Raw genomic sequence first — 25,527 nt, forward strand, 5'->3', positions numbered from 1 at the left:
TGCCTACTTATGACCTCTGTCTGTCAAATAAATAAATAAAATCTTTAAAAAAAAGATTATTTCTTCTCATAAAGTGTTTATATGACTGCTCTTATTTAGTTACACGAATAAACTTTACAAGTGTAGGTGTCAGGTGTTCCTGGGACACTACCTGGTTGGTAGAAATGGTACAAATATGTGAGCCAGTATTCTTCCATTCCTTATTTCCTCCTCTGCCTTTGGAGATCAGTGATATAAAGTTAATATAAACTTAATCGGCCTGGAGAGGTTCCAGTTTCTGTAATGGTGGTATGGCTTATTTCTAACTTACCCTCCTCCCGATAGCAGTTACATGCTCTGGAGATCTACGGCTATTTGAAGGCTCTGGATAACAACTGAAACCAGTCAGAATTTGGACGGACTTCGAGCCTGTGTAGAAGGAAGCCACACTGGAGCTTGACCTGTGCATGGCACCTCCCCTGAGGTGGTCACCATTGGGCGCGTGCATCCGAGCATGGCCAGAACTCAGGAGTTAACCACAGTCTTACTGACTTTACTCTGGAAGAATGATGCTCAGAATTGTAAGAACTGCTAAAAATAGAGCAGGGATATCACGCAAAACGAGAGCAACAGAGTGAGGAGTTCCGTATCTGAAGTTAGCTTCCCTTCAAATGGATGGTTGACTCCTGAAATGTGCATAAAGACTTCAAGAATCCCAGGATGTGAATCCTGCTGGAATGCAGAAAGAACCGAGCTGAGATTTCACTTGCTGCCCACCAAGGAGTTGGTAATGTTTGGAGTTTGAGCCTCACCAAATTTGAGGGGCTTGTAAATGCCTTGAGTTTTCCATGAAAACCCCAGAGGGACCGTGTCTTAGGGGAAACTCTTTGTTTCTGCTATAAAGACTTTTAGTGACTTCTGAATTTGGACTTTTAATTCCCTGAGAGCAGAACCAAATAGACATCCTAGCAGAGCACAAAACTGAGTCTCCATGACTTCAGAGTGATCAGCTAGTAATTTAACTGCCTACTGTAGTGAGAATCGGTACTTCCCAGGAGAAGATAACAGAAAAATACAGTGCCTACAACATTTCCACAGTCTGGGATCCAAAAAACAATTCACTTGACATACAGTTTAAGCATTAAAGTTGGCCCTTGGTCAAGTGAAAAAGCAGTCAGTAGAAACCAACTGTGAGACTATAAGATGTGCATCACGGATAGGACTTTAGCACAGTTATTAAAATTATTGTCAGATATTAAAGATCAAAATGAGGGAGTTGATAGGGCATATAAGCATAGATCTGGAAACTAACAAATTACCAACTAGAAATTCTAGATCTAAAATGGTACTATCTCTGCAATGGAAAACTTGTAGGCAAGATTGAAAGCTGTTGGCGTTGGCAGAAGGAAGAGTTGGTAAACTTAGAAGAATAGAGACTATACAGGCTGAATAGAAAAAGTACTTATTTTGCAAGTCTCTGTGACCTAAGTTGATAGGATTAGGAAGCCTAACTAATACCTATTTAGACATACAGAAGAAAGAGAAGTCAGAAAATGGGGGAAAAAATCTGAAAAATACAGCGTTATCTCCTTAGATTGGAAACAGGACAGAGTTGGATTTTTTACTTTTATTCACCATGATACTAGAGATCCTGGCCAGTATGATAGGAAATTAAAAAAAAGTAATGGAGATCAGAAACGGAGAAGTAAAGTCATTCCTCTTCACAGAGGAATTGTGTTTACATAGAAACCTTTAAGGAATCTGTGAAAGTTACTGGAATAAATTTAGCAGGGTTGCACGATAAGAAGTCAGTCAAATATAAATTGTGTTCCGATAAACTAGCAACTCTGAAAAAATGACTACTAACAGTTTTATTTAATACAGCATGAACAACTTAGGCAAATACTTTAATAAATTAAATTCTAGATGGTCACTTGTCTGAGTACTAAGGCTTGGAAAAATAATAAGGCATAAGGATTGGGGAAAGGAAGCTTTCCCGGACAACTTAATAGGTTACCTAAGAAAACTCTTAAGGAATCTATGATACACCACAAATAAAACTAAAACAAAAATAGGTATAATTATGGCAGAAGAGATCCAAGACTGCCACACTTGGCCCAGAGAAATTCAAAATGTAAAATAGATAAGAGCTATTATTTTCATAGGATAAAATACTGTTAAGTCGTCAGCTCTCCCTCCATGAATGAAGAGATTCAGAGCAAGCCCAAACATAATCCTGTTAGGGTTGCTTTGGGGAGGATGGAGAAGAAACTGCCTGTGGGATTTGAAATTTGTATGGAAATGCAAGGGATCTAGAATAGCTAATATTGTCTTACTGGTGGTCAAAGCTGCAGAACTTGGTCTACAGATTTTCTTGAAACAACTAGATGAACCTACCTCTTCCTCTTTCCCATCACACAAGAAGATGATGAATCACAGGTCTACTTGAAAAAACCTCTAAAGGAAAATATGAATATATTTTCTGGGCCTTGATATAGTCAAAACAGTTCTTAGCAAGGACATAAAAGCACTGAATATAAAAGGGAAAATTGATATGTTTTTACAACTATTAAAATTTTCCATTAACAGCAGAGATAGATGTTTGTTAGACTAGAACCCTAAACACTGACAATACTGAATGCTTGTGAGAACCGCGGGAACTCTCATTCATTGCTAAAGGGAATGCAAGTGGTACAGCCATTTTGGAATACAGTTTAGCAGTTTTTTATAAAACTAAACATCCTTTTACCATATGATCCAGTGGTTGTACTCCTTAGTATTTAGCCAAATGAATTGAAAATGTTTCTGCACTGAAATCTGCCTGTGAATGTTTATAGTAGCTTCGCTCATCATTGCCAAAACGGAGAAGTAACCAAGACATCTCCTTCAATTAAGTGAATGGTTTAGTAAACCGTGGTACATCCAGGCAATGGACTTTCATTCAGCAATGAAGAACTATCAGCCATCAAGCCACAGAAGGACCTGGAGAAACCGTAAATGCCTAATGCTAAGTGAGGGAGGCCAGTCTGAAGGTTGCATTCTGGCTCTACAACATTCTGGAAAAGGCAGAATGTTGGAGACAGTACAGATCAGTGGCTGCCAATGATCCGGGGGATGGAGGAAGCATTAAGTAGGTAGAGCATAGGGAATTTTTAAGATAAAACTACTCTATATGAGATCTTAATGGTGGAGACATGTCATTATACATTTGTTCAAACCTGTAGAATGTATAGCCCAGAGAGTGAGTCCTAATGTAAACTGTGAACTGCAGTAAATACTAATGGATCAACATTGGCTCATCAGTTTTAAGAAATGTACCATAACAGTGCAGAATGTCAATAATAGGGATGCTGTATCCAGGGTGGGGTGAGGGAGGGTAGATACAGGAACTCTACTTCCTGCTCAATTTTCTGGAAAACCTAAAACTGCTCTTAAAAAAAAAATTAAGTCCATTAATTAAAAAAGAAAAAATCAACAAAAACTGCTGAAGGTAAGACATTGTTAAGAACATTTATAAACCATAGAGGGGGAGAAAGTATTCACAACACATAAATCTGACAGAAGCTTTCTAAAAAGGAATTTCCACAAATCAGTAAGACCAATATCTTAATAAAAAATGGGCAAATTTTTTAATACAAGTGACCAATGAGACAAATGTTGAGGTCCCCAGTGTTAATTTGTCGTAAGGGAAATGGTCATTAAACTGTAATGAACTATATTCTCAGCCACTGTCCTGGCTGGGAGTAGAAACCAACATGAAACAGCAAGATTATGGGGCAAAAGCTCCATTGCCGGGGATGGTATTGATATGTTTTAAGACCTTGTAACACGGGGTGGCAGTTTTTGTAAAATTAAACATATGTTTACCCCCATATGTCCACTCCTAAGAATTTTTACCCACAAGGAATCAAAACATCTGTCTTCAAAAAGGCTCATACAAAGAATGTTTATAGCAGTTTTGTTCTTCAGTACCCCAAACTGGAAACAACCCACGTGTGCATCAGCAGAAGGACGAACTAGTTCTGGTATGCTTGTGTGACAGAATACTACTCGGCGATAAAAAAAATGAACTGTTCAATATGCGTGAACCTCAGAAACATTCCATGAGGCAAAGAAAAGCCACACATAAGAGTACCTGGTTTTGGTGTCTCTTTACATGAAACTTTAGTTTAATATGCAGTGAAACTACTGGGGGAAAGGGGCAGATTTCCTGGAAGGATAATGATGAACTTACAGTTTTGAATTTCACTGTATATCAGTTGTGTATTAATATATTAAAAAAAAAACAGGTTGGAATAATAGAAGAGGATTTCAGACATTGTATCAGGTTATAACGATTCATGGTAATAAATCTGACAGCGTTCATTTCCATGCACTAATCTGTGTTACACGTTTTATCTTATTTAATGAAATGTGGATAAAGTGTTCTTACCACTTTGGCCTCACTGATCAGGAAAGATACGAAGGAGGCTGAGTAACTTGGAAGGTCACGTGGAGTCTATGGTCAGCCCAGTCTCAGGGCTTGCAGGGGTGGTGGTGAAACTCCATCGCCTTTCTTGACTAGTCATGCCCAGCGTTTAAATTGAGAACCCGAACCCTTTATTGGTGGCAGAAGAAATAAGGTTTGCATAATATTAAATTCTCTAAGATTATAAGTAATATTAGTATTCATTTCCTGATTCAGGTATCATGTGTGGTGCTGTCATTTGTAACGCTAATGATATCAAAGTCGGGGGTGTGCCGTCACGCTTTCTAGGCAGTGTTTTGTGGTATATACTCTTCTACACAGCCTCCTGTCTTTGAATGTACACATTTTAAATTGCATATAGGCAGGATTCTGTTCCACTACTATGACAATTTTAGCTTTGAAGAGGTTCTCTGAAAATGCTGCTTTTATTTTTCTTCTGCAGTGATGAACTTGAATGTTGGAATGTTGTAAGTTCTCACATAATACGGCTTAGATTTTTGTTTGCTTTGGCAGTAGACCTCTGTTTAAAATTCCTTTAATCTGTTCATTCCATGCTTTTTATATTCATTTTGATAGCTGATGGCTTTGTGAAGAATTTTATATGAATTTATCGAACTAATAAAACTTGTATTTGTAAATTCTTCTTCCATCCCAGTTGCTAAAAGTGAGTTTTTCATCAAATTGCTGAATTTTTGCCTTTAGATTTTTTTTTTTTTCTCTCCTGGAGGAAATAAACAATTCATATGCTGAATCTAAAGTTTCATTAAAATTGCTTATGCCCCGTCTCAGGCATTTTAAGTGGGCCATCTGTCTAAACATCTCTCTCTTTTTTTTTCTGATCATTTCCTCGACTTATTCATGAACCATGGGAGGGCTCCTTTGTAGTCTCTATGTAACTGCTTCCATCTACCCCCACTGAATACATCTATGTGCTTGCATAACGTAGCTTTTCACCGTGCTGGCAATTCTCTGAACTTGGTTCAGATGAATGGCCCACTTTTCTGAAGGCCTTTTTCTTCCTGCAAAGATTTGTATGCAGAAGCTGACCTCTGTGGCCATGGAATGCAGCGTTATTATTCTTGATCATTTTACAGACCACCCACTGTTAAAGTTATGATCAAGGATTGCTTAATGATTCTTTGACCACTAACATTGTTTTAACTCAGTATCTCACTCTTAAATAGGTAGTGACACCATTAAAAACCAGCTTTTCTGAGTGTCTCCTAATATGGTTTCAAGATGCTTACGATCCTTGATAACCAAAGATGCTGTGAGTGATGTTTACATAAAATTTGCCCTAAAACTTGACGTGTAGTAGCAATGTAGGTGGGTTAGTAGCATATACACTTTTTTTGAGTAAAATATACTAGTAAGTTAAATGTTTTAGCAGTAAGTAACATTTGTGATAATCAGCTGGCTGTTTTTGCTATAAAATACAGAAAAATGTAGTTTCATTGAACATACTCTTTCTGGTTGGCTGATGGTAATCTGAGTGGACAGGTCTGGGTAAGGGCTGTTGTTGGACTTGCTTTGTGAGGTGCTGTTTATGTGAATTCCCTTTTCCTGGATTTTGAGGGTTTTGTTTGTTTTTCGAAGTCATAACTTCACTGATAATGAGCTTTGCAAGTAACTTATAAGCTGCACAGATGAAATTTGTGATCAGGCAGCCGCCTCTTTCGGCGTGTAGTTCGGCAAAGAAGCTGTTTCCTGTGTACTGTTACTCTCATGAGTTGTGTAACACTTCAGGACCTTTTCTCTCCCTGCCCAGAGAGTTTATAAAAATCTTGGAGACTACTTTGGATTTAATGGATAAATTAACTCTTCTCTAAAATTTAAGATATCGCTGTAAAATGTAACCAGTACCATTAGAAGCGTGTTTGTGCTGCTGGGATTGATATCAGTGTTTCAGAGTGATCGTCACTACTGTAGTCGCCCAGGATTTGCAGAAGTAGAGCGCACGGCCTCTCAGGTTGGCATGTGTGACCAGCTTTATTCATAGTTTATTGTAGTTTATTTCTGCCGCGGAGCTTACGGACCCGTATACTGAATATACATGCCAAACCCGTCCTTTGTATTTTAAAACCAAACAAAACGACTTTCAAACTTAGGTGGAGCCAGAAGGGATCTTATCCAGTTGTGTTTGTGGGAGAGTGAGCTTCTAAGGAGAATCCAAAGTGTGACCATTTTTCGCTCGTATCTTGTGGGCCTGCTTCGCCTCTTTCCCACAACCTCCTAACACGTCACCTAAAAAGATATGGTTTGAAAAGTGCCGCTACAGGAGCTGTGTGCCCCGAAGAAGTAATAGCTTTACTGTCACCTCCCCAGCGCTGCGCCAGCTGTATTTCACAGGTGTGGACATTACGGTTCCAAAGGACTCAGGGAGGCCCGACTGCATTGTTAGTAAGAGAAGGGGCTGAGATGAAACCTCGGGATTTCAACTCAAAAGAGCCTATGCTCTTTGCACAAGGTCCCTCTTGGGGTAGGTTAGAACATATATGAAACAGATGTGGATCAAAATAAGACAATGGAAAAATAAATAGTTAGGTTCTGAAGGGTGGCAACTCTACCTCGCCACCATCTGTGGGATTGCTTTCTGTGGGAAAATGCAGTCTGGCTTCCAACAGGATGTTAGGATGAACTCCCTAGCTCCGCGGGAAACAGAGGGTGGTTGCATAGCTAAAAAGGGTCTCCAGGTTTATTGGCAAGAGTTACCTCCTCCAGGCTACTGAGTTGTGAAAAATACTGAGCATGTAATACAGGTTAAGCAGAGGGGAGATGACTGAGGTTTGTACTGTGATCAGTGCCTGTAGTTAGGGAACAGTTTAGGAGAGAGATGATGGCCCTGAAAAATCTGTTAGTTTGTGGAGCAGAAGGAATCCAGGGTGACCATGAAGGGCTTTCAGTTCTGGGGCTGGGGGAGGGGCAATGAGTGTTGGTCTGGGGTTGGGACTTATCAAAGTAATAAGAGTTACCATTCATATGCACTGCTTAATGTGGTCCTCAGCACATCAGTCTGATGCAGATGCCGTCGTAGGTCTGGTTTGATATATAAGGAGACCGAGCCATTGGTTGGCTCAAGGTCAGGACTAATTAATGGCTGGGCTGGGTTCTTTATCTGCTGCCTCAAGTCACGGGAGCCTGAGTGTGTGACCGCTGGTTAGTTCTCTTGCTTGTTTTGGCCTGATCTGTGAAGTACTCTAAGGGTTTGGAGCAACCAGATACACAAGTCAGCATAATCCGAAATAAAACTGGATACAAAGAGTGGGGCCTTAATTAAACAGGAAACTTGACTGGTAGGTAGGTTGGTTAAGATTTAACCCAATGTGAAGTAGAAAAGCATGGAACAATCCGGAGCAGGAGAGTTACATAATTATTTTGATAGGAAAGATTTAAGAAAGCAGTGTGGCCGGTAATACTAGCGGCCAGGTTTTCTGTTGTGACAGTACCCCTGAAAAGGTCGGGTGTTATCCCCGTCTGAAGGTAAACAGAGGGAAGGCTAGTGAGGTCGTCTGTAGAGTTCAAGAACATCCGGGTAGTAAGCCAGGAGCTTGGGGTCCATGCTGCTCTGGAGCGCACTGTGTCCCTTGGGTGATCCGGGCTCCCCTGGCAGTGCTCGGCCATAACAGGTGCTCCTCACATTCTGCCCTGTGGACCCCTACCCCCCACCCTTTCTCCCCAGCCTGCACTGGGTCCTGGGGATGTAAAAGTAAGGTCTGATATTGGTCTTTTAGGAGCTCACAGGCCAGTGAGGGAGACCCACTTAGACAGATGCCCGGTGGAAGAGAGTGCCAGCGTAGGGGTGGGGTTGACATAGAGGAGCGCTCTGCCCCACCACACTTTCCCCTCTCCTCGCCTCACTTCTGCCTCCGCCTCCTGGACGCTTCCCTGTTGTCCTTTCAAACCCTCTTGTGAGAAGCTCTATCCTCTGAACGCGTCCTCTTTAAACCGACAAAAAGGAATCCTCCATGTCTCTGCCTTGTGTATTAGTGGTGATTTACTGATGCATTTTTAAACTTTTCTAGAGTTTTAAAACATTTCTTCGTCTTCAGAAAATGAACAGTGGGCCAAATACAAATGTTCGCCTAAATTACCCATCCTCCTCCATTAGACATTGTGTCTAGAGATGATTTGATTATAATCATAGTTTATGTGACTGATTTTTTTTAGTAGAATACACAGAGAATCATTTTGGACTTTGGGGGAGGGGGTGTTAAAACATAACCTGCAACATTTTTTCAGAGTTATGACTTGAAACAGAATCTGGATACTACCTATTTAGTGCTTCAGAAATACTATTTTACAACTATAAATAATGAAAACACTCAGTATTTAAATTAGATTAATTCAAAAATTGTTAAAATTTTGTTACTTTAAAAAATTGTGGGAAATGTTTACATTCTAAAAATGTTTTTGTCTCTGGCTGTCTGACCCAGTTTTTCTGGACCACATAATGTGGCTCATTGGCAGGAAAGACCTTTGTGTTAAGACTAGCATCACTGAAGTTGTATTCTTACCCAAACAAACAAAAAAACCAAAACAAAATGAAAGGACACAAGGAGACTTTTGGAGGTGATGGATATGTCTGTTACTTTAATTATGGTGATGGAAACACAAGTGAATAACTATGTCCAAACTCACTAGATTGTATGTTAATTATATGCAGTTTTTTGGATAACAAGTATAACACAATAAACCTGGAAAAATAAGAGACTAACATTGTAAATTTTTAAAACCACCTGGAACAGTAACCAAATATTGGAAAGAAATTAATATCGTAGAAAGTTCATTTTTGGAAGACTGTCACAATTAGGCAACACAAAATCGAAGAAGAGATGATGGTACTTGGAGTAGATGGAGGGACCACAGTTATCCCAGAATGATTGCTTTTCTCCTCAGAATGTCTGCATGTGTTTTTGTTTGTTTTCAGTTACTCCAGTTCAAACCTGAAAAGTTTTTTTTCCAAGGATAAAATCTTCTAAAATAATGTTCTGAATTATGGTCTTTGGCTATTTCACCCTGCACACTTAATGTCAACGGAAACTCAGCTTACTAGGAGAATACTATGAAATGATTAACTCTTTTTCTTTTTTCCTACTTCAGAGTGCCTATTATTAAACCACAAGTGGCTAACTGGGAGCTCTCAGTAAAATTGCATGATGAAGTTCATACCGTCGTAGCATCAAACAGTGGGCCAACGTTCTCTGTGAGTTTCTTTCTTTCTTATTTTTTGGCAGTCTTGAAATTGTCTGTGAATATTTAAAGCAATTTTTTAACCTAGTTAGCGGCTATCATCTTTTGAATCTGTAACATAGCTATGTGTTTGTCTCATCCTCTTGAGGAAGCTGAACGCCAGTGGCAGTTTTTGTTGTCTCACGTTAATTAGGAAATATACGTTCTGAGATTTAGGCACATTCTAAAACCACTTCCCGACACCTGATTCATTTTCCTTTTGTTATTGAGAAGTAATACTTCTGTTTTTGTGACAGAGAAGAGCATTTTTAAGTATAATTCCAAACATATGATAGCTGTGGTAGGTAATCATTCTTTTAAAACAAGTAATCTGAAGCCTATCTAGCATTTCTTGAGACATCATGTTGTGTGAGACATTCTTGAGGCTAAATTTACCTTGTGGTGACATTCCTTTTATTTCAAAGGAACTTGAACTTAAACCCCTTGGATGGTGTCCATGATAGAACGGCTTTAGTTTAATTCTGGTCTGTACTGAACAATGTTACATTAAGATTTAGTATTTATACTGTGGTATGAATGATACGTTTATATACTGTGATTTGAGATTGCCAGAAAAATACCGTGAAAGGTTAACTCGCATCCTTTTTTTTGCTTTCAGCATGAACCCACAGAAGCTGCTATGTAGTTAGTACAGTGAATATTTTATTAATCTACATTTCTCTTCTTGTGGCTAAGTTGTGATGAAACGTTATTTTGTTGTGTGGGAAAATCAAAAGATTTCAACAGGATATGAAAATTAATATAATTTCACAGACATAAAACCTGGTGAGGCTGAGGTATATGGTGGCAGTTTTGTTTGTTTTTATGTAAACTCTACCCCCAAAGTGGGGCTCAGACTCCCCACCCCCAGGTGCAGAGTCCCATGCTCTACCAAATTCAGCCAGCCAGACACCCCCTGGTGGCATTTTCCTGATAGAAAATACCCCAAGTTAAGAGTTACAGAGAATTCGTTAATGCAGCATATCCTTATTATGTACCTACTGTGTGCTAGGTAAGTGCTAGACTGTTACACTGGAGAAGCTGACATTCTTATGTGGTCGTCAGTCACAGGCAAATGAGATTAACTCAGGAATTACGTGTAGTCTCCTTGGTTGTTTTTAAATTTTGTGATTCATTCGATAAGCCCAAATTCCTAAAGCATTTGTTCCTAAAAGGTATTTCATTCCACTGTCTTGAAATGAAAATTATGGTGGTGTTAAACAATTATCTTACAGTGCGTTTTGGGACGGACTTATGGGATTCTTTACATTCCTCTTTTCTATATGATCATTTTAGAGAGTAGCTTCATAAGTAGAGATTTAAGTGTGCATCGGGTTGAGTAGCAAATTACATATACTGAAGTAAAGAGCATAAATATTATAGTGCAGCATTTTCCTTGGGGAAGGTTAACTTTTCAAAAATGTAGACTTAGCATAATTTTCAGTTCTGTACTGAGTCACCCTGAAGTGTTACTGTTCATCTGATCCTGCAGTATAGTGTTTTTCTAAGCAGTGCCTTGCCTTAGTAAGAAAACTGCTCGGATTACTTCTCAGAGCTGTTATTCTTTGTGCTTCTTTCCTAGTCCATGTTGAAAAACCAGAGGCCATCAGCTCGAGTGGTGTCTTTGACTTTGCTGTAGAATTACCTCTTGTTTTACTTTTTAGCCCACTGGCACAGTAGGGCTGTTTAAAAAAAATATTCCATTGAAAATTTCCCTGGAAAATATCCACCTTGATATATAGTATCAATAACTACTACCCCTGTTTATTGGTTTTGCTACTCTTAGAAGCAGCAAACCTAACAAGAAACAAGTACTCCTGACGGTGTGTACTTTTCTCCTAAGCACGTTGGACTGAGCTTCCCTTGACATCAGTCTTAGCGAAAAGAGTCAAGGTGAATAGTGTAGCTGAAGTAAAGGCTCATTGGTATGAAGTCTGTGATCGTGTGGAACCTCTGCTTTTTGGGTCTCGGGGGAATAGCTGTGACTGTTGGTTTTCTCGAACACCCACTGCCACATCAAGAAAAAGTTGAATTCTCCTAGAGGTGACTGTCTAGGTTAATGATCCCAGAAGTAGTACTGGTAAGGTTTTATGCCTGTAGTAATGCTTTGGCTATCCCACATTTTCAGAATGATTTTAATTACAAAAATTTAAATTATAAGATGTTTCTTTCAGATGAGGAAAGTACAGCAAATGTACAAATGTTCTATATAGGTCTCTAATGAAAGAAAAAAATTCATAGTTACAGCTAAATCCCTTTTTTATGCAATCCCATTCTGCCCTTTTCCTCTCCAGAGGGGACAGCTATCCTACAGATGCTCTGTGTCCTTGTACTCCTTGTTACACTTTCAGTGTGCATGTGTGTATTCTAAGAATAGTAAAAAAGAAAGTTGTAAAACTGTAAGTACTTAATGATACACTTGTAAAAATTTTGAAATTCACAAAGCAAGAGCAATTCCACTTACAGCAGCATCAAGAAAAATAAGACACTTAGGAATAAACTTAACCGTGGAGGAGAAAGACTTGTACATGAGCTACTACGCAATGTTGCTGAAAGAAACTGAAGAAGACACAAACGTATGGAAAGTCCTCTTGTGTCCCTAGGTTGGAAGTCTTAATGTTGTTGTGATGTCAGTACTACCCAAAGCAGTTTATAGATTCAGTACGATCCCTGTCAAAATCCCAACTGAAGGTTTGCGGAGATAAAGAGATCATCTTTATCTTAAGAGAGGAACCCCAAATAGCCAGCACAGTTTTGAAAAAGAACAAAGTTGGAAAGCTCACACTTCTTGATTTTTAAAACTTAATACAAAACTATAGTAGTCAAAATGGTGTGGTACTGTCATAATACAGACACATAGACTGTTGGAATAGAACTGGGAGCCCAGAAATAAACCCTTGGATATATGGTCAAATGATTTTTGGTAGGAGTGCCGAGGCAATTCAATAGGGGAGAGGAGGATAGTCTTTTCAATAAGTAGTAGTCAGTGGGGCACCTGGGTGGTTCCGTCGTTAAGGGTCTGCCCTCGGCTTGGGTCGTGATCCCAGGGTCCTGGGATCGAACCCCTGCATCGGACTCCGAAGGAAGTCTGCTTCTCCCTCTCCTGCTTGCCCTGCTTGTGTTCCCTCTCTCACTGTGTCTCTCTCTGTCAAATAAATAAGTAAAATCTTTAATAAACAAATAAATAAATAGTAGTGGCGACAGTGTATATGTACACGCAAAAGAAAAAAATTAGATTCTTGCCTTACACTGTGTACAAGATTAACTCAAGATCTATCAAAGACCTAAATGTAAGAAGAAAACCTGGAAAAGTCTCATGACATTGGATTTGATGATAATTTCTTGCACATGATGTTAAAAGCCCAGGCAAGAAAAGAAACATAAGTTAGATTATATCAGAATTTAAAACTCTGGTGCATTGGGGCACCTGGGTGGCTCACCCAGTTAAGCTTCTGCCTTCAGCTCAGGTCATGATCTTAGGGTTCTGGGATTGAGTCCTGCATCTGGCTCCCTGTTCTGCGGGGAGCCTGCTTCTCCCTCTCTCTCTGCTGCTGTTCCCCCTGCTTGTGCTGTCTCTCTCTTTCTCCAATAAATAAATAAATAAATCTTCAAAAAAGTAAAAAATAAACTGGTGCATCAGAGGTCCACAGCCAGCAACAGAGTGAAAAGGCAGTCCATAGATTGGGAGGAAATATTTGCATATATCTGACAAGGAGTTGTTATTCAGAATATATGAAGAATTCCAGTAACAAAACAGCAATAAAACCAAAAAACCACCCTGATTTTTAAAATGGGCAAAGAACTCTAATAAACATTTTTCTGCAAAGAAGGTACAGAGATGGCCGGTAAACACATGAAAATATGCTCAGCATCACTAATCATTAGGGAAATGCAAATCAGAACCATGATTTGCAAATCTGATTGCAAACCAAATGCAAATCAGGACCACCAACTCAGAGTTCTTAAGATGGCTATGATAAAAAACAACAAAAATATAGTAAGTGTTGGTGAGGCTATGGAGACCTTGGAATCCCCATGCAGCTATTGGTTGGAGTGTTAAATGGTGCTGCTGCTGGAAAAACAGTTTGGTGGTTCCTCAAAAATGAAAAGTAGAATTCCCGTATGACTCAGCCGTACCACTGTTGGGTATTTACCCCCAAAAAATCCGAATCAGGGTCTTGAAGAGACATTTACACACCCATGTTCAGCCGCATTGTTCCAGTAGCTAAGAAGTAGAAGCAGCCCAAATGTCCAATGATGGAGAAGTGATAAACAAAATGTGGTGGTTACAGATCACAGACTATTACTCAGCCTTAAAAAAGAAGAAATTCTCATACATGCTGCAAAATGAACGAACCTTGAGGACATTGTTCTCAGTGAGATAAACCAGACACAAAAGGAGGGATACTGCCTGATTCCAAATCCTACAGTATGCAGGGTAATTAAACTCATAGACAGAAAATGGAATGGTGGTTGCCAGGGGCTGGGAGGAGTGGGGTGGGCAATGGGGAGTTCCTGTTTAAAGGACATAGAGTTTCAGTTTTGCAAGATGAAAGGATGGAGATGGCCAGTGGTGACTGATGCATAGCAAGGTGCATGTATTTCATACCACTGAACTGTACTTAGAAATGGGTAAGCTATTAAATTTTATGTTATATAAAAAATTTTAAAAAGACACAAACCAACACAGATTAGTATTTTTGATAAAATTTATAAGCAGGAAGGATGAAACTGGAAACGAAGGAAGCATGGTAGAGGAAAAAGTGACGTGAAGGAGGGGTAGGTGGAGTGAAATTTTATGTTTTAGGTCTTTGGTTCTGAATATAAGGGTCAGAATGTATAGAAGAATTAAGTATAAAATCTCAACACGAAGTTGAAATATTATTTTGGTTTTTTGTTTTTGTTTTTGTTTTTTTTAAAGATTTTTATTTATTTATTTGACAGAGATCACAAGTAGGCAGAGAGGCAGGCAGAGAGAGAGGAAGAAGCAGGCTCCCTGCTGAGCAGAGATCCCAGGACCCTGAGATCACGACCTGAGCCACCCAGGCGCCCCAATATTATTTTGCATAATAAGATGATAAATGTCAAAATACCAAAAACAAACTGAGTTTTACTTATGTTTATTTCACTATTCTCTTCTTGATTCCCAAGATATCATCTCTTCTCTTTTACTATGCATAATGTGAAGCTGGTCAAAATAGTTCTTGATAAAAGAAAAGGTTAATGGATTTGTTATCTTAAAGATGGTGGCATAAATTCACATTGAAGACAATTCACTTGGAAGAAAAATGTCAGCACTTCTGAAGTGAAGAAAATTTACTCAAGAATTCAGGCTTCCTAGAGACGAAAAAATGAGCACTGTACGTGCACTTAAAAAATTTTTTTTGCCTGATAATTATGTTAACTACAAATAAGCAGAAATAATAAAGAGCAGTTATAAATGATCCTTGATAGTGATTTAGATATCCTTTGTTACAGTGAGCCACTGATCGAAATATTTCTAAAGATCCTGTGAACTACTTAAGAATAACCAGAACTAAAAAAAAAAAAGAAAAAAAAAGAATAACCAGAACTAATGAATTTTGGCATAGCAATGTAACTTTTGCTAATAGTTGAAAAGAAAAATGTAAATGATCAAAAGTAACATTTAGTATGGTCAAGGAAGATGAAAGTTGTTTTCATTAAAATAAAAAAAAACTTTGCAGTTCATTTTCCTAAATGAGATTTTTATTATTATTTTTTTTTGCTTCTTATGGAAAGGTCAAAACTTTCCTTTTGATAGCCATAAAATTTTGCTGTATTTTTGAATTAGAATCTTTTCATTCTTCCAGTTGAAGTTATATATTGATAAAATTTATATTAAAAGTTAAATGGCAGAGATACACTCAAACAGCAGTTTTGTGCAGCAAAGCAACTATAACTGGTGAAAATTAGAAAAATCTGTATTGTAGGTGACATGTTGTTGTATGTAGAAAATCCTGAGAAATCCATTAAGGAAATATTACAGATAATAAGCAAGTTTAGGAACGGTCTGGGATACAAAATAAATGCATAAAATCAGTTGCATTTCAAGTTACTTGCAATTGAACAATCCAAAAATAAAATTTTGAAAACAGTTCCATTTACAAGAGTATCAAAAGAATGAAGAACAAAAGAAGTACAAATTTATACTGTGAAAACCACAAACTATTGAAAAAGAAGTAAATGGAAATCCAAATACAAACAGAAAGCATCTCATATTCCTGAATTGAAAGACTTAATATTGTTAAGATGTCAGTATTTCCTAAATTGGTGTATACATGCAATGCTGTTCCTTCCAGAATCCAAACTTTTTTTTTCCAGAAAGTGCCATGCTGACACTAAAATTTCTATGGAAACTTACAGGACCCTGATAGTAAAAGCCATCTTTAAGAAAAGAATAAAGTTGGAGAACTCTATTTCCCTCTTCAAAACCTACCACAAAATTGTCTCATAAAGACAGTCTGGTACCTGTGTAGAGATACAGAAGTGAGAATCCAGAACTAAATCCCTGCGTGTGTGTTCAAGTGATTCTTGACAAAACTACTGGAGTAATTCAAGGAAGGAAAGAATAATCTTGTCCGCAAATGGTGTTGGAACAAGTGGGTATCTAGATGTAAAAGAATAAAGTTGATCCCTATCTCATATTGAGTTAATACACCAAAATTAACTGAAAGGGGATAAAAGATCTAAGTGTAAGAGATAAAACAATAAAACTCTTAGAAGAAACATAAGGATACATATTCATGACCTTGCACAGGGCAGTAGTTTCTTAGATAGGACAAAAGCACGAGCCACAAAAGAAAAAATAGATAAGTTGGTCTTTGTCAAAATTAAAAACTGTGCTTCAAAGGATACTAACAAGAAATTGAAAAGACCAGAGAATGAGAAAACATATTTGCAAATCATATATTCAGTAAAACACTTGTATATAGAATATGTAAAACTGGGGTGCCTGGGTTAAGTGTCTGATCCTTGATTTTGGTTCCGGTCATGATCCTCAGGGTCATGAGATCGAACCCCATGTTAGGCTCCATGCTAGGTGCAGAACCTGCTTAAGATTTTCTGTCTTCTTCTCCCTCTGCCGCCTTCCACTCCGCTCACACACACACTCTCTGCCCCTCTCTCTCTGAAAAACAAAACATAAAGAAAACTTAAAACTTAATAATAAAAAAACCCCACAATATAAAAATGGCATTTTTTATCTGAATAGTCATTTCTCAAAAGCATATCTACAGTTGTCAGTAAGCAAACACAAAGATGCTCAACATTGTTACTCATCAGGGAAATGCAGATCCAAACCACGCGGATAGAGCGCCTCACAGCATTAGGATGATTGTGGTCAAATAGATAATAATAAGGGAATTAGGAGATGCACAGAAATTGGAGCCCTGGCACACTGGTGGTAGAAATGTAAAATGATGCTGAGCCTTTGGAAAACAGCTTGGCCTTTCCTTAAAAGTTTAAACATCGGGGTGCCTGGGTGGCTCAGTGGGTTAAGGCCTCTGCCTTCGGCTCAGATCATGATCCCGGGGTCCTGGGATCCACCCCCACATCGAGCCCTGCATTGGGCTCTCTGCTCAGCAGGGAGCCTGCTTCCTCCTCTCTCTCTGCCTGCCTCTCTGCCTACTTGTGATCTCTGTCTGTCAAATAAATAAATAAAATCTTAAAAAAAAAAAAGTTTAAACATCTGGGTTATCCAGATCCTTGACACAGTTTGGGGTTTTTTGTTTGTTTGTTTGTTTAATGAGTTTTATTTCTTTTGTTTGACACGGAGAGAGAGACAGCGAGAGAAGATACAAGAAGGGGGAGTGGCAGAGGGAGAAGCAGGCTTCCCGGGAGCAGGGAGCCAGTGGGGCTCGATCTCAGGGCCCTGGGATCATGACCTGAGCCAAAGGCAGATGCTTAATGACTGAGCCTCCCAGGGACCCCAGTTTTGGGGGGGTTTTTTGAAAGTGAGAGAGAGCACAGGGTGGAAGTGGGAAGTGGCAGAGGGAGGAGAGAGAATCTTAAGTAGGCTCCGCTCCCAGCACAGAGCTCATGGGGGGCTGAGAGGCTCTGTCTCACAACTGTGAGATCATGACCTGAGTCAAAATCTAGAGTTGGGGGGCGCCTGGGTGGCTCAGTGGATTAAAGCCTCTGCCTTCTGCTCAGGTCATGATCTTAGGGTCCTGGGATCGAGCCCCACTTGGGGCTCTCCACTCAGCGGGGAGTCTGCTTCTCTGCCTACTTGTGATCTCTGTCAAATAAATAAAATCTTTAAAAAAAAGAAACAAGAGAAGAATGTGTTTAAAAAAAAAATCTAGAGTTGGATGCTTAACTGATTGAGACACAAGGGTGCCCCTGACTCAAATTCTTTCTTAAGTATTTAATCATGAGTATTTAAACAAGTATTTTTAGACTTAGTTATATCCTTGTTACTATGGTGGATATGTTTTACCTCCTAAATATTTCAAATAATAAATTTTCCAATAATAGTTGCTGAGCTCTGAGCAACTCGAAGGTGAATTAAATGGGAATAGATATCCCTTTACCCTTTATACAAAATAATTTGATAACATCCATCAAAGACCTTTAAACATGTTCATATTCTGTGGTCTACTGATTCCGCATCTAGAAATCTATCCCAGGGAAGCAATGAAAAATTGCTAATGTGAACATGATATTATGTTGGGAAAAAAATGACTTAAAGGTAGCTTGCTTTGGAGATATCCATGTCAACAATCTCTGGTTGTTATGATAAAGGGAGACTTGGAAGTAATTAAAATGTTGTGATAAATGCTATAATAGAGGTTCCTTCAGCCAGTTAAATCTCAGAGAAAGATTAAAAAAAAAAAAAGCACTCAACCAGCTGGGGGAAAGGAAGGATCTCGGCGAAGGTGAAGGAGTTCTCCTTGGTGGAGATGACGAATGAGTAATAGCTTAGAACGTGATTAATATGGAAGTCACGACTTGCCTTGGAAATGGTGCTATAAATAGGCAAGGCAAAGCCCAGGCCCATGGTAGCAAGCTAAGTTTACTGAAAAAAAATCAGAGACATCTTCTAGAGGTAACTTTGGTTCTTATTATGGAAGTGTGTGCTTCCTTAATTTTTTGTTTTCCACACACGGAGTGAGGACGGGGTTCCCTGGTCTTGTTCCAGTTGCAGTGTTGTTTTTGATACCGAGTTTAGCCTCTTTGGAGGTATTTTTTCGAAGGAGCTGATTACTTTGGTCTGCAGTGAAGTGTGGCCCGTCCCGGGCGCTGTGGTAAGCGCCATGTACACCTTCTCTCTAAATGAGGCAGCAGGAAGACTGAAGGCGGGTGTTACCAGCCTGGCATGGAGAGGGAGGCTCTGTCACAGAGCCTGTGAGCATAGAATCTAAGAGAAAACCAAGGTCGGTGTGGTCCAAAGCCCACGCACTGGTACCTTTTAGTAACTCATCTTACAGAGTCGTTTTGCTAGACAAAATTCTGGGAAATAGTAGCACTGTCATGGAAAATTACAAGGAATAATGCACTTATTTCTAACCAGAATAATGTTGTCTCAGGATACAAGGGTTTTCTTTGTGATGTGCTGAAAGTTCAGGCTACGGTTATACTGTTTAAGGAAGGTAGGACAGGAACACGAATAAAGCACAAAAATGTGCACAATATTATATGTACACGTACCCTGTGGTGAAAAGTACACTGTCAGGAATGCTTGGTTAGTAGAAGCTGTTAGGAAGCATTTTTAGTAGCTTATTACCTCTTGTAGATGTAAACATGTTTTTTGAATTGGCATTTAAATTCAAAATGTTGAATTTTAGCAGTGATTTTAGTTTTATCCAAGTTAGTAATAATATTCAAGAGCAATACAGGGTTTAAGATAAATAAGATTTTGGATCTGAAAGAGTTTTCATTTTGGTTTCTTAACAATGTTTGGTTTGGTTGATGTAAAATTGTCTCATCTTTAGATGCCTGTGGTGGAGGGAGGGAAATGTTTTGTAGGATTCATATCATTGAAATTACCACCCTATAGTTTTCTTTCCAAACAGAGAAAATGGTGATGAACATAAGAATAAAAAATAATAATTACATATGGATGTATAATAAGAAATAATTACATACACATTGCCTGAGAATTTCTTACTCTAATATAGCTTACCCTTTTCCATTTGTTCTGCCACCATGTATTTTGTTCTAGACTTCTTGACTAAGAAAACATCCCACTGGGGATGCCTGAGTGGCTCAGTCAGCTAAGTGTCTGCCTTTGGCTCAGGTCATAATCCTGGAGTCCTGGGATCGAGCACGGTGTCAGACTCCCTTGCTCACTGGGGAGTCTCCTTCTCTCTCTCTCTCTGTCAATTGAATAAATAGAATCTTACAAAAAAGAAAGAAAGAAAAGATCCCACCAGGTGTTTTTTTTGTTTTTTTTTTTTTTAAGATTTTGTTTTTAGGGGTGCCTGGGTGGCTCAGTGGGTTAAGCCACTGCCTTCGGCTCAGGTCATGATCTCAGAGCCCTGGGATCAAGCCCCGCCTAGGGCTCTCTGCTCAGCAGGGAACCTGCTTCCCCCCCTTTCTGCCTGCCTCTCTGCCTACTTGTGATCTCTGTCAAATAAATAAATTAAAAAAAAAAAAGATTTTATTTTTAAGTAATCTCTGCACTTAACATGGAGACTCAGACTTAATAACTCGACCTTTAAAACCCCGACATCAAGAGTCACATGCTCTAAGGACTGAGCCAGCCTGGCGCCACCCACTCCCCTCACCATCAGAGGTATTTAGAGAGTACTTTTGCAAATATGGTTTTAAGTACATCTAGTAAAGTATTTTTATGGACTATTTTCTTAAAAATTTAAGATTTAAATGAAGTTAGCATTTATCAACAAACAATTTTGTGCACAAAATCATATTTTCTTATGTTTTCAATATGTATTTATACTTGCATTTTATATCGTAGTCTCTGTTCCTTTTATCCCATTTTTGGAGTAGAAAGTAATGCCAAATCATGTAGTTACTGGAATTTCTATAGGGACATGGTAAGATCATGGTTCTTTTAAAGAAACAATTTTCAAATACTCTTCCTAGAATAAAATACAATATTATTCTTTCTTTCCTTTTGCCTGTATCTGTGGTCAATTTTTAGAGTAGACTCTTAATTTGAACATGAAAAAGACATCAGCAAACAAGGTCCCTTCACTTTTACATATGTGCCTACTGTAGGTTTTGTATTAAAAAATTATATATGGCTAAAGTGCACAGTAGACAGAAAACATTTTGGAAGTAGCATTTAAAAATGAATACCATAATACTCTTAGGCGCTTATAATAAAGGACTTTAATCCTAGTTAGAAAATTGATACTCAATGCATGGTAAATGACAAAAATTGAGGTAAATTTTTGAAGTCATGCAATATTTTATATTTAATACTTAAAAATTGGGCACCTGGGTGACTCAGTCAGTTAAGCATCTGCCTTCAGCTGAGGTCATGATCCTGGGGTCTTGGGATGGAGCCCCGTGTTGGGCTCACTGCTTAGTGGGGAGTCTGCTTCTCCCTCTCCCCCTGCTCATGCTTGGTCTCTCAAATATGTAAATGAAATCTTAAAAAAAACAACAACATTTTTTCTAAAAACAACTCAGTGTTATGATCATGTAAATTACATTTTTTATTAGATAATTTTTTCACTCAGACTCCCCCCAGTTTTAAAAAGTATGCTAGACAAAGTAGCAAAAATATTATCCTATTGGAGAAAAATACGCTCTTAATGAATTTTTTTTCAGAAAACATAATATTGTGTGAACATGAAATTCTTTCACTTTGGCAAAAACATTTGTTTTCTTGATAAAGTTATTTTTCCATTTGAGAAAAAATTGGGAAATAAGTTTATGCTTAAAAAATGTTAAATATTTCCAAAAATATAAAACCACCACAAGTAAAGCCAAGAAAGAAGCCAACCAACCAGAGGAGAAACTTGTCACTCCTTTGGTGACAAAAGGGAAATGTTCTAAATATATAAAGAACTCATTTAGATCAATATAAAAATGACCAACCTTCTAAGTGAAAAATGCTCACATGGTTTATAGCAAAGGAAATATATAAACGGCTTCTACACATATGAGAAAATGGGTCAATGTACACAGAGAAATTCAAGTTAAAATTATGACATAACCATTTTCCACCTGCATTTTGGCAAAGATGAAAAGCTTGATAATTCTCTAATGGCATAAGGTTATAGAGAAATAGTCCCACGTATGTTTATTGGTGGGTGTACAAATGGATACAGCCTCCAGGGAGAGCGGTTTGACAAAATGAATTTCTACTACAGGATGTGTTCCCAGGTCGTACATGTATTAGTATGTTCGTGGCAGTGTGGTTTGTAGGTAAAGGACTGGAGACCACTGGAATGCCCATCAAAGTGGAATAACCGAACAAAGCCCGATCACGAATTATTACATGGCCACCTAAAAGGTTCGGAACTTTCTCTGTATACTGATCTATCAAGTGACAAAAGCCTTGTGTTTTCATTGTGTAAAAAAGAACGTAAGTGTTTGTTGTGCGTATGGAATATCTTTGGAAGGAGCCCCAAGACCCCGATTAACTGTGGTTGCCTTTGAATTGGGGATCCGGATGGCTGACCCCATGATGGAAGTGAGGTACATGCCTTACACTAGATGGCCCTTCAGTACTTTTTGAATTTTGAGCCTATTTAGTGTTACCTGTGTCCCTATCCCTGCCTCCCCACAAAAAGATGGTTCAAAATTGTGCAGTGGAAGGGTCAGGAAGATATGCGACTCTTGAAATAGTGGAGTTTTAATAACCTGTCAGGAACCTCTTGGGATGCCTGTGGCATCCAGGGAAGCGGTCACATGGGCCGTTGGCTCGTTGAATGACGAACTCTGGGGCTGCCCTCCTAAGTCCACGAAGTACAGTTACCGAAGTGCCTTCAGCCAGCCCTCGCAGCTTGAAGGTAGTTGCTGGAGGTCACGCAGGCTAGGTGAAGAGATTGAGCTAGTAAGAATTAAGAGACTGGAAGAAGAGAAGGAAGGACGGTAACGTGGGTGAGAGAGAGGAAACTGAGTCAGAGAGATCTGGACGGCCCCTCCAACAGCTTTCTGTTTTTTCCTTCCTCACGCGTGTCCTCTGTGCAGAGGTTACTATCTAGAAGAGCCAGAGAGAAGTATGTCTCGCTGATAGCAAAAGGAGTGAAAACTCACTGCAGAAGTTTTGCTCAGGGTCCCAGAATTCATAGGAATCTGGTCGGTCCTGACATGCCAGTGGCGGAATGGAATTACTCTCTGCTCCTCTTGGGTTAAGGAAGATGGCCCTCAAGTAACTCGCTTTGCAGTGTGACTTTCTTTACCTGAAGCTAAAGAATATCCTTTCAAAGCCAACTCCAAAGGGAAAAAAAAAACAAAAAAAAGAGACCATCTCCTTCAGATCAGCTTGACGTCTGATAGGAGGGGGTCAGGTAAATGAGGTCGTACAGAAATTGGAGAGTAACCTTGCACAGCTTGACCTGTTTATTTGCCAGACGCACCCTTGCTCAGTGCATAAGGCTCTGTACTTCTGAACCACGGGGCTGAATTTTCATAAAAAGGGGAGGCTCCTGCCCATGTAATCTGGAAAATTGCTTGTCTAATTGGGTGCACAGTTGCACCTGGACCCTCTTGAGTGACTGTCATGTTGTGCTTAAGAGTCGAGGAACTTGTCATGTGACCAAATGAAGAAAACATTAGTTCTAAATCCAGTTGCTTTGGAAATGGAAAACTGTATGGCGTTGGTTGTTATCATATTAGAGTTGGCGGATACTGTCACTAAGACTTTTGGTGATTTTTCGTATTATTCCCTGGTTTCAGCCACTTTCCAAAGCATTTTATTTAGAGTAAAACTGGAGTTTTACTCCAGACACCAGGCATCCAGGCTGTGTCAGTTCCGCTTTATAAACTTATAAGTAATTCTCTGTAGTCTCGTAGCCTGTGAAGGGCACTGCTGACATTTCTACCACAACAACTTCCTAAAAGTTACCTTATTCATTTTATGTTTCCTACCCCTCCCACTTACTTATCCATGGACAGTGAAGCGAACTGTTATGTGTGCCTTTGCTGAGTGACCCAGCCATGAGATGAATTCTTTTTTTTTTTTTTTTTAAAGATTTTATTTATTTATTTGACAGAGAGAGCGATCACAAGCAGGCAGAGAGGCAGGCAGAGACAGAGAGGGAAGCAGGCTCCCCGCCAAGCAGAGAGCCCGATGTGGGGCTCGATCCCAGGACCCTGAGATCATGACCCGAGCCAAAGGCAGATGCTTTAACCCACTGAGCCACCCAGGCGCCCCCATGAGATGAATTCTGATCTGCTTAGGGTCTGTATACATTCATCCTCCCAGTTGTGATATAGTTTATCAGCTGCTGGTTGAGCTCCTCCTCTACAACGTAGGTCCCGGCGAACCAATGGGAATCAAGACATGATGTTTCACTCCTCACGGAGGTTGTCTGTCTCTTGAGGGCGGCAAGGACAAAGGTGGGTCGGTTGAGTAGAACAGGGGAGCTGATGGGATTTCGGACAGGTTGTTGGCAGTGTTTGAGATAGACCCTTGCACGTGTTTACTAAGCCTTTGTATTAAGATCTTGTGTTTTAAGCAAGTATTTTATGAAGATGGAAAGGTCAGTGATGCCAGTGAATATTAGGACGTCACCAAAAAAGAAGAAAACTGAGGTGTGCCTGTTGGATTTAGCAGAAATAATTGATCATGAGGAGAGCAGTGCCTGAAGCAGGGCGCAGGGAGGAGAGGGCCGGCAAGCTAATGATGGGCAAAGCGGACACACACGGTTCCCGGAGGGCCTTTTAAACCAGGAGTTTTGATTTTACTCGGAGGTGGTTCATTATCTCACCATCTCTTGTTAGAACGTTTTATAAAGTCGGCTCTGGAAGAGGCCCTTGATCAAGAGTTTTTGAAAGCCTAAATTGTGTTCAAATTGATGTTTTATGAATTAATAGACTGTGTACCTTTGATCACCATTAGGAATGAATAAATTTATCATACCTTTGGTCAACTCATTTTATATCAATTTCTTTTACTCACTGATTCTGGCATGAGAAGACTTTTTTTTTTTTTTTGGTTATTGTTTTGTGTTATCTTCATTCTTGTTTTTACATGGAGAAGCAGGAACAAGTTTTAGGTCCCTTAATAGTTACTTGCTATCATATCACAGTGTTTATTTTCTTCGTTACACTTATTGTAAACTTTAATTCTCTTTATTTCTTTGCCCACTTGTGTAATTGCAGTCTCTTTATACTAACATCTAAGCTTTATAAAAATGAGGGCCGGGCCATGTTTACCACTTGTACTTCTCAGGAAATGTTGAGTGGGGGCGGGGTGAGGGAGGAGGGAAGGAAGGAAGGAAGGAAAAGGGGGTAGAGAGTTGAAAAATCACTCCCTGATGGTAGCATGAGGCTTCAGCTGATAAATTAGGATATTACATCTGTCACATGCTGGGTGATCTGCCCTGGTACTTGCCTTTTGTATGCTCTCAAGCAATCAGTTACATAACAGGATATCAAATTCAGCCATTGTGTTTGCCAGTTTAATTCGTTATGATTAAAGAAAAGACTGATTTCATTTCTTACAAATTCAGCACCTTGGAAATGTAATTCCAGGTATCAAGTTTAAGCTTACTTCATTTCAAAACTGATCATTCAGACTGGATTTATGTATGTAGTATATTTAAAACTATAGAATCACTGTAAGTATCATTAAAAGGGAGACAGTTCTTTTTATTCATTAATGGAATATTCTGAGGTTTAAAATTTAAGAGATTTTTATTTGCCATTGTTCTAATTACTAGATCAAATGCAGTGTTTTCTGGCCTTTC

The 25,527-nt window shown here is 39.1% G+C and overlaps 1 protein-coding gene across 7 annotated transcripts in view; it reads left to right on the top strand.

Moving 5' to 3' along the window:
• Positions 1 to 25,527, top strand: part of LOC111146952 (propionyl-CoA carboxylase alpha subunit) — a 397,121-nt gene that overhangs the window by 243,207 nt on the left and 128,387 nt on the right. For all 7 annotated transcript variants that reach the window (XM_022502699.1, XM_022502702.1, XM_022502704.1 and 4 more), the window contains one exon: positions 9,548 to 9,650. In XM_022502699.1, the coding sequence (XP_022358407.1) occupies positions 9,548 to 9,650 (103 nt within the window). The remainder of the gene's footprint in view (positions 1 to 9,547; positions 9,651 to 25,527) is intronic.

This window comes from Enhydra lutris, unplaced genomic scaffold (genome assembly GCF_002288905.1).
Source record: "Enhydra lutris kenyoni isolate GAN:26980312 unplaced genomic scaffold, ASM228890v2 scaffoldscaffold15, whole genome shotgun sequence".
Taxonomy (NCBI): domain Eukaryota; kingdom Metazoa; phylum Chordata; class Mammalia; order Carnivora; family Mustelidae; genus Enhydra; species Enhydra lutris.